Source organism: Harpegnathos saltator, unplaced genomic scaffold (assembly GCF_003227715.2).
Source record: "Harpegnathos saltator strain DR-91 unplaced genomic scaffold, Hsal_v8.6 scaffold47, whole genome shotgun sequence".
In the NCBI taxonomy this organism is placed as follows: Eukaryota; Metazoa; Arthropoda; class Insecta; order Hymenoptera; family Formicidae; genus Harpegnathos; species Harpegnathos saltator.
The window spans coordinates 1,568,094-1,583,256 of record NW_020230283.1 but is presented as its reverse complement, the minus strand read 5'-3'; the positions used below and the strand labels follow the sequence as shown (position 1 = coordinate 1,583,256).

Below are 15,163 nucleotides of genomic sequence, written 5' to 3'. Positions count from 1 at the left end.
GCGGTAATGGCTGTAGATAACGGATGCAGATAATAGCCGGCGGATAAATTTGCCGTAAATTCGTTTAATTTCACCGGAATTATACCGATTTCAATCCTCGACGCTCGCGAAGAGTTCATTTACACCTCTCTCGGCTAACCCGCGCTTTCATCGTGAAATACGCGCGGGCTCTGTTGGCGCGGGAGCTGAAAGAACAATCAGCCGCGGGAGTCGCCGTTTACCTGGACAAACAGAGACAAGTCGTCTCCCAGCAGCATGTCTCTGCAGACGTCCTTGGCTGTGGTGTCCAAGGTAAGATATACGAGACTGCTCTCGATCCCCGTGTGTATCCTCACCCACCCGCTTCCGTTACTAACGTCCACGCCGACTCCGGAGTCCCAGGAGGAATTGAAGGTATCCAAGAGGTTAGCATCCTTGGAGCCTTTGGCGCTCGACGGGCTGCGACTCTGTATAGAATCCGTGCTAAAGCTGTCCTTCTCGTCGTTGCTATCCCCCGATGTCAGCTGCGTCCTTTCGTTATCGAATTTGTCGATCGTCTCGTCCAGGTTCTCGAGGATTCTGCACTCCAGGATTTTCTCGTCCAGGACGACAGCGTCGGCCGGCTCGGCGCGTGATCCGGCATCTTCTCGCGGATCGGACCGATCAATCTCCGACGCGTGATCCCTTGCATTTACCTTCGCGCTTCCGTCGTCCAGCCTCGGCCGATCGTTGCCAGGATTGCAGCGGTTCTCGGGATACAATCTCGAGTTCTCCAAACAATTTTCGGACGAGGCAGATTTTATCTCGCTCGACGGCGGCGGGTCTTCGTTCGTGTAGAAAATCGAACTTCCCTCGGACCGTCGTCCTTTCTTCTCCTTCGATTTCGCGCTCGTCGACGACCGCGTGTTCTCGTCGTCCGCTTCGTAGCGAAAATCGTCCTTAATCGCCAGGCTAAAATTCGCATTCTCACAAAGGACCCGCCGATCGGGCTTATCTATGACTCTCGACGACTCCTTTTTCTCTGATCCGTCTTTACTGCTGATCCTCTCGCGGTGGTTTACCTTCTTTGAGAAGGTAAATTTACCGATATCAATCTGCCCGGAGAGGTCCTGTTTTGGAGAATCCCTCCTAGATACATTCTGTTTAAGAGTATCCTGTCTAGGGATCTTCTGACTCTTTCGGTCGCTCGTTCTACACGTCGTTTTGCCCTTTCTCTTGATTTCCGAGTAGATGTGTTCAGTTCCTTCAGTTCCTTGTTTGTCAGTTTCCTTGGCGCGGCTCTTCACGGCCTGCTCCTTCGCGTCCTTGGCGCGCTTCGATCTCTGTTGAAACTTCTCGTAGTTAGCCAGGATCTTCTGATTCAGCTCGTGGATCAGCTCCAGCCGTTTCGAGATGGAGTCGCCGGACTTGTTCTTCGTCCATCTCCTCGTCGTGTCGTCGTTCACCTTCCTGAGCGTGTCCTGCTGCTGCTGCCTCTGCTTCCTCGTCGCGAAGCTCCGACTGGGAATACCGATTTCGTACTTGGAGTCGCTCTTGATTACGTTCTCATCCGTCGTGTCGGTCTCGATCGACCAGGAACCGCGATGCTTCCTATCGACGTTTGCTGGAAACCCGGATACGTTCATCAGCTGCAACTGCGGCTTGGCCGACGACGACGACGACGAGAACTTGGCTGCGCGACTCGCTTCCGAACACTCGCTGCTCTTCGACCTGCTGTCGACCACCCTCCGGCGATTCTCGCTGAACTCGATGCCCCTCTTGGTGTCGGGACGCACCGCCAGTCCTACGCTGGAGCCGCTGCTCAGGCTGATCCTTTCGTTCACCTCCCAGTTTATCAGCAGTCTATCAGCAGTGTTGTGTTCGCCGGTATTCTTGCTCGCCATAAGACCGAGCCTCTGATCGACATGTTGGCAAGCAAGAGGATGGGTCGGGGGATTTGCGATCGTTCGCTGCTTCAACCCTCGGGTGGACGACAATCGGCGGGATCTTCGTAATTTCACGGATGACGATGGAGCGATCGTCTGATTGTTGGACGCACTGGCGATCAGCATTTTCCTGTAGCGCGTTTCTCCGTCACCGGTCGGATTCCGATGTGCTTTGCGCTTTGCGCAAATCGACGACAGCTGTGATCTACGACGTCGTTATCCGCGCATTTTATGTGTACACGCTCACTGATATTCACGGTGCGCGAGCACTGTTCGTTCTTTGTTAATTTTTGTAGTGAAACGAACGACGAGTTTTTCTTGTTGTTTTTCTTGTTAGCATCTTTATGAGATAGTTGTTCAATGAGGTGTCCCCCGTTCAGAATCTCGATAGTAAACTATTCACACACGCAGCGACCTGTTGCAACATTCATGATAAAAATATCGTTTCGAGCTATTAATATTATCACCTAATAATAAATGTTATCGACTATTTTCCAATATTTTATATCGATATTCACGTGAAGAGAGACATATATACGTGTGAGTGTTTAATTTAAATATTACGCGAAATACCCGGATAGCAACTTTACCATTCGTAAATCCTTAGTTTCGCGAGGTTCATCTACCTCGCTTGACTTTTCACTTGTCGCTTTGCGTGATCTATTCTCAAGGGACAAAAAGTCGACACCGTCAGAAAAATCGTTGGTTGAAAACTTGCACTTTTACACGCGGAATGCGCGAAACACGTAGAGCACGTACGAGCGACGTCGATGTCGCGGAATTTGCGAGATCGCGGTTTACGATTATGCCGTTGCGGAATAACGAAATTTCCACATGACGGAAGTGGGATCGTGACAGATCGTCGACAAATGACTATGCTGATACGGCGAATGTATCGCTGTCGTTTTTATGTGCAGGGGAAGCCGTATAAAATGTCACGGCTGGACGGCGCGTTTCGGCAACGTCGACGTCCGTACGTACGTGCGTACGTAATAATGCGGTCGGTCAAAGTGTCCGTATAAACGAAGTCATTAGAGACGAACGTCGGCGAGGCGAAATTTCTTAAACGACGCTCAGTCCTCGGAGTGTGCTGTATCAACGATAGATCCCGGCAGAGGAACTCAACATCTAATCGATATCCCTGATATTTCAACTCATCGATCAAATTAAGATGGCTCGGTAGACCAAGTCAATCCCAAAGTCAAGCCTGAAAGAGGTGACTGTCGAAATGTCTCGGGGCAGTCCTTGAGTTGCCGTCTCCTGTGCGCGTGCCTCGTGACTAAGTAAGATAAGTTACTCCTGTCCTTCATAGCCGAGAGAGCTCTCGCGATAAATTCGTCTCCCCGTGAAACGCGTCTCTCGATCGCCGACGTCGCGTCACGTTGTCGCGCGCGCCGTCAGTGATCAGAGAATCCGTTCCCGGCGGGGAATACCTTCCAGACACCACCGACGAGGCGAAATACATAACCGTGAAACGTGTGAAAGTAATCCGCGGGGAGATCGAAGCGGCCGGCAAGCGGAGGGCAAGGGAGGGACGCGAATACGTGTTGCACTTGCGACTTCGAATCACGTAGCTCTGCTTTCTATTTATCTATCGTCCCGCAGCCGAAAAGGAATTCGTCTTAAGTTTATCGCCGCGTTCGCGGGAGAAAATTTATATATCGATCGGGCGAGGGGAAGGGGCCAGGGGAGAGCCCAAGGGAGGGAAGGGAATAGGGCAAGGGAGAGGAGCCGCTTCCTTTCTCACGAAACGCGAGTTTCCGGGGCGTGTCGCGGCGTTATGCTTCGTATAAATTGAGCGACAAGGGCCCGGAGGACACTCGGATGGTACTTCAATCAACCACGTACAAGCTCGTGCGAGCAAGCCGGATCGCGGATGCGTCGTGAAAAGAAATGGAAATGAGATGGCGTCCTCTCTGACGGAGTTTTTTCTTCACGCTCGCGCGCGGATAAACGCGCGATGAAACGCACCGAACGTGCGCAGCTTAACGAGCGTGCGCGTTAGCGAGCGCGAGAGAAACATTGTTAATCCCACGCTAACACCGTCAGCGTTCATTACAAGTAATGCGAGCGGTGAAAGGTTATCATCGGTTCCGCTTTTGTTCTCTATTTCGTTATCGCGCGCGGTGTTCTCTTTCATACGCGACGATACAAACCGCGAGACCTCGGTCTGTTACGCCTCCATTTTGCGAAATAGCCGCCCGCTAGTTTTTCGCAATTAATGTACATTCGATAAAGAGCGCTTCCCGTCGCAGTTTCGACCGGAAATCGAACGGCACGCAGGTGGGAGAGTCCGTGGCAATCTTGTCGGCGAAAACAAATATTAACTGCGGAAGGAATAAAATCATCAACGATAATAGCCATTTGTCAGAGGAGCAAGAACGACAATTTCCATCGAGTCGTCTGCCAATATTACCGAACAAATATTTCCGGCTAACAGAATTTGGTGCGCAACACTCCACGGTCGATATCCGTTATGCGCCGAAAGGCGAAACCGAAATCGACAGATCGCGAGGGCGACACGATGTTTTCCTCGAGATCCATTCCAAACTTGGTAAATGTAACGTGAATTATTGACCGTAGCGTTCTCTTGTACAGGAATATGCAATTCGCAGTCACTTATCTCCCTTTATCTCCTCTCCCTCACCTTGAAACACCGAAACCGAATATCCTGCCCCCTCTCTTCTCTCTTCTCTCTCTCTCTCTCCCTCTCTCTCTCTCTCTCTCTCTCTCTCTCTCTCTCTCTCTCTTTCTTTACCGTTGAACGCCGGAATAATGCTCGGAAACTTTCGAGAGGAGGATGAATATTGACGTTACCAGTGTATATTATAGGATTTCGCGAACTGAAACGTCAAGACATTAAACCGAGAAACTTAATCCGCATCCCAGCTGATTTCGCGCGTTGGAGAGCAATGGTAATGTTTTTTTTTTAACCGAGATAGAATTATGTAATCGTTATGGCGGCAAAGTAAATTTGAGCTTTGTCTGAATTCTGCAAAAGCAAGGATCTACGTGAGAGAGAATCCCTCATTTGCGGTTTTACAGACCCCGCATTATTTAGATCGTTTATTCATCGAAGAAAGGTATTCTCATCTGCACGGTTAGGATCTATATCCATGTTCAAAAGAGAAAATAATGTCTCTCGTTGACCCTCTGATCGAGATGGACCAACCAAAAGGCACAAAATCATCCAATTTCGCGTTTTTGAGCACTCGCACCGTTCGAAACACGCGACTTCGCGTGATTCGGCGCACTTTATTCCCTCATCACCGACGATTTTGTTTAAACTGCGCGCCAACAAAAATCGCTCGTCGATTGATTCGCACGTATCACAAGAGTCACAAGCGGCCGAAAAAAATTCGAAATTCCGGCTCGGGTGCGTTACAGTTGCCAGATATCGTCGATAATCAACAACACTATTTTTCATCCTCGCGTTCGCGAGCGGCTTTGATCGACTCCACGAGAGAGAGCCAGGCAGGAAGCCGCGACATCGCGATTTACAATCATCGAACGGACGCGTCGATTCACGAGGTAGTCATCGCAAACACTGACCAGAGAGTTCAGGATTGTCGTATCGCAGCCGGCATCATGAATACATCGCCGGCGAGCCACCTGTCTCTCTTTCTACCTGTTGGCTGCCGGAGGATGAAAACGGAAGAGAAAAAGAGAGGAGAAGAAAGAGAGAGAGAGAGAGAGAGAGAGAGAGAGAGAGAGAGAGAGAGAGAGAGAGAGAGAGAGAGAGGAGAGAGAGAGAGAGAGAGAGACAGAGAGAGAGACAGAGGAGAGAGGGGGGAGGGAGAGTGCGTCAGGGCCAGGTGGGAGGGAGGAGAGAGAAAGGTCTCTCCTTCCCACGTGTTCACGCGTCACGTGTTGTAGCACGTCGAGCAAGAGCAGGACGGCGCGACGCGGTGTTCCCCAACTGGCGACCCTCGTCGGGGGGAACCAATGGCAGCGGAATGATGTACTTCCGCTCTTGCTGAATAGTTGGAGAGGAGGATGAATTTCGGGAATGTCTGTGGAAAGGTTAGCGATCGAAGACGCTCGCGATTCTGCCGGGCGGGCGGGGAGGATCCCGATGGCCCGGGCTCTCGCCAGCTTCTCGAGTATGAAATTTCGGAAGCGCGGCTGCAGTTACTCGCAGACGCGCAGCTGACGCGGGAGAAACGCGCGGGAGGGGGGAGGAGGAGGAGGAAGAGAGCGTGAAAAATTTTCGGAAGAATTTTGAGAGGGTTCGGCGGTCTTGACTGATGCCGGTGCGGTTTGACTAATATCTTGAACTTTAACGAGCTTCATTCGAGAGACCCTTTATCTCTTCGCGGAATCACGGGTGGAAAGAGAGACGAGGGATAGGGTGAATTATGGTCCAAGTTAATCGACCTTGGTAAAACCGACCATTAAAGACCGTCTCATTATGGTGCGCGCGGTCAAGTGCGGCGAGATCGAGGCTTTCGCGCAAGCGGGACAAGAGATTTTCCGGTGATGAAGCCAGCCAGGTTGCCAGAGTTTTCCCTTTTCTCTTTTTTATAATTCCACGATGACCGTCGAGCGAATATCCGCCGGCGCGGTAAAATTGGCTCTTCTCGGTGAAGGAACGTGTTGCCTCATCATTGCCAGACACGCTTTTTGAGGAACGTCATCACGCGATTCGTCAGACAAAATCCACACGGCCGCGTGCGGATTCGCGAGACATTGTTTCATAAGCAAAGTGCATTGTCTCCGATAGCGGTTTAAGAACGTTACGCTCGAAGGTAATTCGACACGAAGGAGGCCATTCCCACGCGGCTCTCTCTCTCTCTCTCTCTCTTGGCTCCCTTTCTCGGGCAGAACGGCGTGTCCACCCTTTCACAGCTCAGGAAGTGGTCGCATGGGTGCGCCTCGCGTGTTTGCGCGGTCACCGAAAAACGTGGCCGCCTCGGTCAAACGATTCAACGGGCTCGCACGGCGGTCGCGTACGAGAGCGATCCCCGCAATTTGTAACACCGTGGCGGCAGGTTCGAGAGTTATCGCCGTTGCGAGTCGTAATACAAGTTGCGAGGACCAAGTTACGACTTGGCGAATTATCGCCTTCGCGATTCACGGTAACCGAGTATCCGCGGAAGGAAGGATTTATGAAAACAAAGCGCGCGCATGCGCTCACGCCCCACAGCGTGCAGATGCGAGAGAGGGAGACAGGAAGAGCAGAAGGATCCACGAAATGAAGGATTCACGAGCGAGCGAATCCCCACGGTATTAGCCGAGTTTGCTGCGAGAAGAACAAGATGTGTTTTTTCCTCTCTTTTTTTCCTTCTCCCCTCCTCCCCACTGCGCTCTCTCACTCTCGAGTGAGTTTTAATCGCGTATACTTCAAATAAAATATCATTTGCATACTTTAACGTTGCTCCCGCAGGTTCCACGCGGCACGGGCAAAAAAAGTGACCTCGAGTCGCCTGCTGACAATACTTGTCAAACTGTAGCGCGATTCTGATTCTGTGAATATCTTTGGCGACGCGCGATGGAAGACGGCACCCCGGCCGCGAATAAAGAAAGATCCTCTTTTGTCTCGAGCGAGAATTTGTATCGAGCCTTTCCCGTCTAGGAGGAAGCTAACAATGGCGGCTCTAAACCTACTTTCCCAATCCCTCCAGGCCGCAGCACCCGTCAGTGTGGGCTATTCGGGTTACTCCACCACCCTCTTCTTCCAGCCTCCTTCTTCATTGTCTTTGACTATGCCATTCCTATCACGGGCACCTCTCTCGTGCCCCGTAATTACAGACGAAGCCAATTAAAGCAGATGAGTCTAAATGGCCTGGCACCGACGTTTGGTCGGCATCCCCGAAAGCTGTTGACGACACAATGAGGCTCACTGCCATCTCGTCAACGCTGAGACTACATGCTCTCAGCGCGGATTTGCTCAGGGCGTATCGCAGGATTACGATGAGTGGATTTTAAACCAACCGTCGGATACAGCAGGCGTTCTCCAAGCGGAGACCCGTCGAAATAATCGTACACCCGGTATTACTCATATTTACCAGTCCTCTCCTATTGAGAAGCAAAACTTACAAAGCACGAGAGATCCTTTCCACTCATTGATATTCGCCATTACATTCGCAAATGGCGGAAGCCGCGGGATAAATGTTGAATGCGGTAGTCGAGGATTACCGCAATGCAGAACTTCTTTACGCCGCGGCAGACATTATTACGTGGCGCAAATATTGCCTCTACCCCATTTCGCGTCTCTTACTGTGTTCAAGAATAATACAATGTTCAAAGGGACCGAACCGAGGAAACCTCGTTCTCTCCTCTCTCTCCCCCCCCCCCCTCTCTCTCTCTCTCTCTCTCTCTCTCCCTCTCTCTCTGTCTGTCTCCACGGAGCTTACGTCGGAAGCACATTTAGCTCCAAGTTAAACCGACACGATTTCAATCGTCGCGACGTTCAGCCCGCCGCGAACCGAAAGCTGTCGGTCCGTATAATCCAGTCCTGACATCGCCTAATCGCCCCTTGAATTTCCCTCCGTGATCCCACTTGACCTTCTTTCGGTCGCCCTTGTAATCCGCTCGAGCGTGCGCGGGATCAACAGCGGCCGATATTTAATCGATCGCGGCCCCCTCGCCGGCCGCGCTCGATCTCTCAATTCCGCGGCGCAGGGTCCGATTTACCTATTACCGTTCGTGAAATATTGGCAAACTCCGCGGCTAGATTAACGAACTCGTGATTTATCGGTCCCTTTTTGGCCGCTCTGCTTCGCTCGATTAATGAGAATTTCGCGACGACCACTTGTCGACCTCGATCCACCGCGGCGATATTTATGGCGATGACTTATCGGCGTTTGGAAATCATCCTTTCGCCATTCGGCCGAGTCCCGGCGAATGTACTTTGCTTAAATCCCCGAGTGAATTCACCGTCGAGTCGTTAAGAATTTTTCGAGAGGGTAAAAAGGAAATACTACGACATGGCTGAGAAAGCTGAAAGTACGTGGAATTAGTAAAGACTTGAATAAACGACGACGACGACCATCCTGAGGTGGGACTTGGATTCGCGATAAATTAAGAGGAGATCTCCTTTGACTTTGAAATACGATTACCAAAATCTGAGAGGCTGCATAAAAAATTGAAAGTTTTCTCGTTGAGAAGAAATCGTCCCTGAACTTGCGAGAACTTGGAGCGGCGGGAGAAAAACACAAGCGCATCCCTCGCATTATACGTATATAATTTTACGGTTGCGAGTAAACATTTAAAAACAATTGAATATGGAGATTAAAGGCAAACGGTTGGTGTTAAGGGAGTAAGGCGTAAGAAGCATCGCGGTGAGAAAGAGCGGGTTTGTAAAGGAGGAAAAAATGCTCGGTTTCTCGCGTCTTTAGATGTCAAACTTCAGCCTTCAGCCGGCCACAGAATTCCTTTTAAGATTATAACGACCCACTTAACAATTCCGATTTTATTAAGAATCTCCGTGGAAGCGAGATCCCGGGTTTCTCCAGACCGGGACCAGAAAGGAGAGGACGACGCAGGATATAAATGGAAGAATGGCGGTCGGCGCTATGATAATTAAAACGGAAAATTATAAGACGTAAATCGAGAGCTGGAAAGTTCGTCGATGACAACCCCGTATTCCCCTGCGTGCGAAAGCTCTTAACGCGTAATGTAATTGCGCCGGTTTTAATGAATCGGTGTAAATCCTGCGGAAAAGTGAAGAGGAAGACGGAGAAAGAGATAGAGAGAGAGAGAGAGAGAGAGAGAGAGAGAGAGATAGAGAAAGAAAGAGAGAGAGAGAGAGAGAGAAAGGGGCAATAAGTCTCGCGTGTGTGCGCGAATTACTAAATTTAATTAGCGAACATTAAATTGAAAAACAATTTCCCTTTTTTCAAACTTTGTCAACTTCTTAAACGTAGTTTATCAAACTCGTTTCACTTCGACTTGAAGTTCCAATAACCGTTATTAACACTCTTCTATAACAGAGCGCGCCAAGTTTGATCGCGAAACTGTACATAATTACGAGGGCGAGGCGCGCGTACGAGCTGTCGAAGCGAAACTGTTTGATTTATCATACAATAGTAAATAATCTTGCTTCAAAATTCAATCATCACGGACGGAGCAGCGCCGACAAATCCGCGGATACGTCAGATATATCGGCAGGAGGCTTCCATTTCTGGTGACAGTAATGTCCGCAAATCCTCTGCGAAAACAGGTCTCGCATTGTATGCAGGATATATCGACATTGTTTTCGATATCGCGCATCCTATACATACATGCATATCGCTTTAACTTCATGCGAGCACACTGATTACCTCGGCTCTGCTAACTCATAAAGTAATTTATCGGATAATGCTTGCGTGCCAGCGCCGCGAATCGCGCATTTCCACACATTTTCCATTGTCGCGCAACGACGGTAACTTCGCACCAAGATGCGCGACAATACGTTAACGATAAACAGCAATGGACCGAAAAACGCTGCTTGACGAGGGATGTTTCGCTAGAGATGAAAGTTAAGCCTCACGCGACATTAAACCGTGTAGTCGCACGGAAAGAAAAATTTCTCTCATGTAACTGAATTTCTATTTCCTCCTCGGGGGGAGGAGAGGGAGGGGCCCAACGAAAACTCGATTGTAGAAACAAAAACACCCCTACACGGGAGTTTTTTTTATTTCTCACTCGGTCGATTGTTCTCGGTTATCTCAGCCGAATTCTAACGCGGCCGGTTGTTCAGACGAATGTTTTCGGTCGCGGCAACAAAGGGGCTGTTCCTCGCCGCTGCGTTTCCGTTTCGGTCCCCGGGAAACGTGGAAATTCAGTTACACGAGCCGAGTTTTTCCCCGTGTGCGTTAGGCTCAGCCGAAATAAAAATAAGGTCGCGTTCCTCGCAGCAAGGGAATCCGCAGCGCGTCAAGTCGCAAGCATAAATCGCCGATCGGCGCGCGGCCGTTAATAGTCACGCGCGTTGCGCGAAAAAGGTACGAGATAACACCTGTCGCCTGTCGTCGCGATACCGGCGCGGGGTTCAAGAACACCCAGCGCTGGCAATTCGTTTCACTCTCGGCGCCGGTACCCGCGAGGGTTTTAGGGATTCCGCCGGCATCCCGAAGATATTGCCTTTCGTAGTCCGTCACGCGCAACGTCGCGCGCATAGCAAGAGCACGCCGGTGCCGGCGGTTTAAGAATACCTGAGCGAGCTATCGGACGGATCCGAAAGAAATGTCAAGCGGGAATCAAACGACGCGGAAAGCCTCGCCGATCGGAGCCGTTCTCCACGATCGTGCGCCGCGCCGCGCCGCGCCGCGCCGCGTCGCGGATCCCGTCGACATGCGGATTCCGATCAACCGCGAAAAGCCGAATCACTCGATCGACGCTGCTCGATAAGCATGCCTCTTTTTATTTCCTTTCTTCGATCTGCCGCTAATCTCGCGGAGATTAGCCGCTATACAGCGACCAGTATTTCTTATCAGCGCTTACCGCCGAGATAACGCGGATGTTCATCATCCGCGTGTTGCATCATCCCCGGGTGAAGCATCTCCAGTGGATAATAAAGCGCGCACTGTGGCACGTGCATGTCTGCTTAAACCGAAGGGCTCGATCGTCGGCTCGATAGCGAAACCTTGTATCAATTTTCGCGCGCGCGCGCGGACGAGACGCGGAACGGGTCGCGCAGCGAATTTAACACGCTGCCGTGGCCGAGCACGTTCCTTGCTCCTGGCTTCGGATTTTCCAAATAAATCGCGTTTCAATGTCGGACTTAGCGTCGCGCCGCCGTCCACCGCGCCACCGTGCCGCGGGAGCGGGCCGCGCTAATTCCGCGCTAATCTAGATTTAATGAGTTGGTAATTTCGCGAAGAGGGGGGGTTATCGGCATTTATATACAGTGTCGCGCGGATCAAGTAACCGCTCGTCGTTAGTATAATGCCGGCTACGTTCAATGCCTGTGTGGAATAGCCCCCCGTTCTAATCCGATCCTGCTTGGTTTACACGGCGGCGAGTCGGACGTAATCCGGATCGAACCCCCGCGCGAACACGCCGCGCGTTGCGAAGATGCGATTTCTATCCGAGGAAGCGGCGGAATCGAGTATTGCGATCGGGCAGGGCGAGCGCGATTCTATACCAAGCGCGGGACTTAACCAGCTTGCTCTCTCACGTCTCTCCCGATGTTGCTTATTCGGGACAGCCGTGGATCAAGAGGAGACGCTCTAGCCATTCGTCACCCTCGAGAGCTGGACAGACGTGTTCGGGACTGTCGGGAGAGAAAGCAGAAGAACAGATATCGAGGAAAATGTAGGAGCCGCTTCTCCGTTTAGCATCATTTTATCTCAGACGCATCCACCACGTTTCTGGCTGATTTCAATTTGAATTTGCGATCGGGTCTCGCGGACTTCGGGAGAACTCCCGAACCGGTCGAAATTCCCGAACGAGCGGAAAGATTTCCGAAAGTTCGATATCTCGCGCGTTATGCGGCTATTCCAAGCGTGCAGGTCGATCTGCACTCACTCGGCTGTGTGATTCGATACTCGGGATTCCTTTTTATAAATTTTCCACGAGCCGGGACAATTCGCAAATTTAGAGCGAGCGCGGCAGTCCTGTAATATCCTGTATTGGTCGCGTCGCGTTCGTCGTCGTGCAAAATGGAAATTTATCGGAAAAAATGGATTGTCGGTGACGAGGCTATTACTGAAATGGTGTATAGTGCGCAAGTAACAAGGAGTGCGCAAAACAATCGGGAGAAATCGCCGCGCGAAGAGGGTGAAATATTTCGGACGTTTCCGTATGCCGGTAATTTGCAGCGTCGAAAGCGTGATTCATACCGCATTGACGTATCGATCGAACTCGTTCGTGCTTTCTACGTACAACGGAATTCCATTCAGTGAAGCGTTGTGTTTTCAACGAATTGACGCTTATTTGATAGAATGGATTTCGGATGGTAATCTTGTTCCTTGGATTCATCTCATTCATCCGTTCTGGTCGTTATGATATGAACAAGAGAGATGCTACGCGAGTTACCAGCTCGCGGAGATCTCTTCAAATTACATGAATTTTTTTCAATTTAGCGATGTAAGAGGAAAACACACATGCTTTGTGTTATGAATTTCTAACTATGCGGAACTTCGCTTGGAAAGCCTTTGTTTTATAAATTTCGTGCGTTTTACAAAACGCTCTTGTGTATTAATGAAAAAATAATTTTAATCCAAAAATTCCTCTTTGAACGTTCGTTCAAGAGGAAAAGCCAGGCGATAATAATTAAGCAGTTAATAACTTTTTATAATATCTGTGTAATAATTTTCACAAATTTTATAATATGAACCGGTAATAACTTTTTTACAATTTCTATTATTATTTTTTTTCTAAAAGTAATAATGGTAATTTGTCTCAAATAATTTTGCACCACGTCGGTAATGTATAAAATATAGAATCTGTGTAATAATTTTCATAATTTTATAATATAAATCGGTAATAACTTTTACACCTTCTACTGTTGCTTTTTTCTAGAGATCGTAATAATGATAATTTGTTTCAGGCAATTTACAGCACGTCGGTGATATGTAAAAAATAGAATGCCAACACTGAGAAAATATTGAATTAAATATCTGCTATATGACTTACAAAGGACGATACGAAGCACCAAAAAAAAAAAATACAGGAAAAGACGTTAAAAGATAGGGAATCGCCAATCTCGATTTCCAACAGCTGCTATCGTACTTAAAGATCAATAAGGATCGTTTTTATGGCGCCTAATGTAAATTTGCATCCCGCCAGAACGGATATGCAGGTATGAGGGTTTCGTTACCAATCAAGAGCTCGTTAGAAATTAATTGGAACGAACGTCCTCGCATATCCGTAGCGGGTTGCACGGTATGTTTTAATTTTATGCGAATCGCCGCATGAAATCCGTAAAATCCAATATAGCGAGATCCTAATTGCGTTCATTACAGCTAATAAAAGAGCAGTGATATCGTGCCAACGATTCCATAAGATACGCATATCGCCGTGGTCTTTGCGCGTGAATTCATTTAGTCAGGTTTTAGTAGTCCGTGAATCAACGATACATGAATTTGAGGGAAAGTATCAAAATCGAATGAGAAAATAATTAATAACAACTTGGAGGTAACAGTAAGCCACTTAATAACAAACGACAATCATGTTATCGCATCTCATTAATGACGACGAGGATATATATATCGTCGTCATTAATGAGATGTATATATATATATATATATAGATACAGAAATAATAAATGGCCGCATTGATATGTGATACCGACGCATAAATTTATCGGATTTAAATTTTTCACATACACTATAGCCTTCATAAATATCGATTTTATCGAAAAATGTTTCGCAAATAAAAATTGCATAGCCCAACAACAGGCACGTAATGTACAAATAAACTTTTATTTATCCATCACAATTTTTTAGATTTTAAAAACTGTTTTTTATTTTTCAAAACAGCGACCTACTTTTTCTATAAAAAAAAAAATATATATATATATATATATAACAGTAACGTGAAACGAATTCAACTGTATATAATAACACGAGTTTCAAATAACTTTAATACGAGTTGTCCCATTTACGCGCAGTTATCTATAAACCTTTGTAAATAACTGCGCGCATAGTAATATTTCGTTATATTTTTTTATTCTATGTACGCATATGCGTTGTTATTACGGAATTTTTTGTATAATATACGCGTAAACACGCACACATACATTTATATTTTCATTATAAAAATATTATTACTGACAGGACGGCTTGTAACCACCAGTACAATCATTAAAATTATTCTCGTGAAAAATGTTGCCATATCTCTCGATAAAATTATTAATACTTATGTTAAAATCTGTTTTAATGTCCAAACTTGGCTTATAAATGTGAGTAATATTAATAATCTATAATATATATTGTGACATCTTTTCATATTATTAAATCTAACATATAATTAAATCTTTAGCAAATATCACGTTCTTGTACAAACGTAAAAAGTTCATATTTTATTAATATTTATGCTAATTAATTCTCTCAAACGCACTGGATAATTATTTTCATTGACCTGTTCTCGTTTCGTAATAAAGTAAAGTAAATTGCATATTATATTTAAAATAATGAAAAATACAAAAAGTATAAATATATTTTAGTTTTTATTTTAGGGAAATTTTATATTATATACCATATACGTGTATATGTGTGTGTCTATGTATATGTAAACAAATTTTCCAATAATTAATTATCAAAATATTTGACTCACTACATTGAAGACCATAAACATCATCATCAGTCAAAAATGTTGAAGATTGTCCCCTC

General features: G+C 47.5%; 1 protein-coding gene across 1 annotated transcript in view; it reads right to left on the bottom strand.

The window, feature by feature from the left end:
• The window catches only part of Phlpp (PH domain leucine-rich repeat protein phosphatase), an 83,596-nt gene extending 68,433 nt beyond the window's left edge, over positions 1 to 15,163 (bottom strand). Inside the window, exons 1-2 of the mRNA XM_011147271.3 lie at positions 15,108 to 15,163; positions 222 to 2,319 (exon numbers count right to left, since the gene is read on the bottom strand). Of these exons, the coding sequence (XP_011145573.2) occupies positions 222 to 2,030 (1,809 nt within the window). The 5' untranslated portion in view covers positions 2,031 to 2,319; positions 15,108 to 15,163. The remainder of the gene's footprint in view (positions 1 to 221; positions 2,320 to 15,107) is intronic.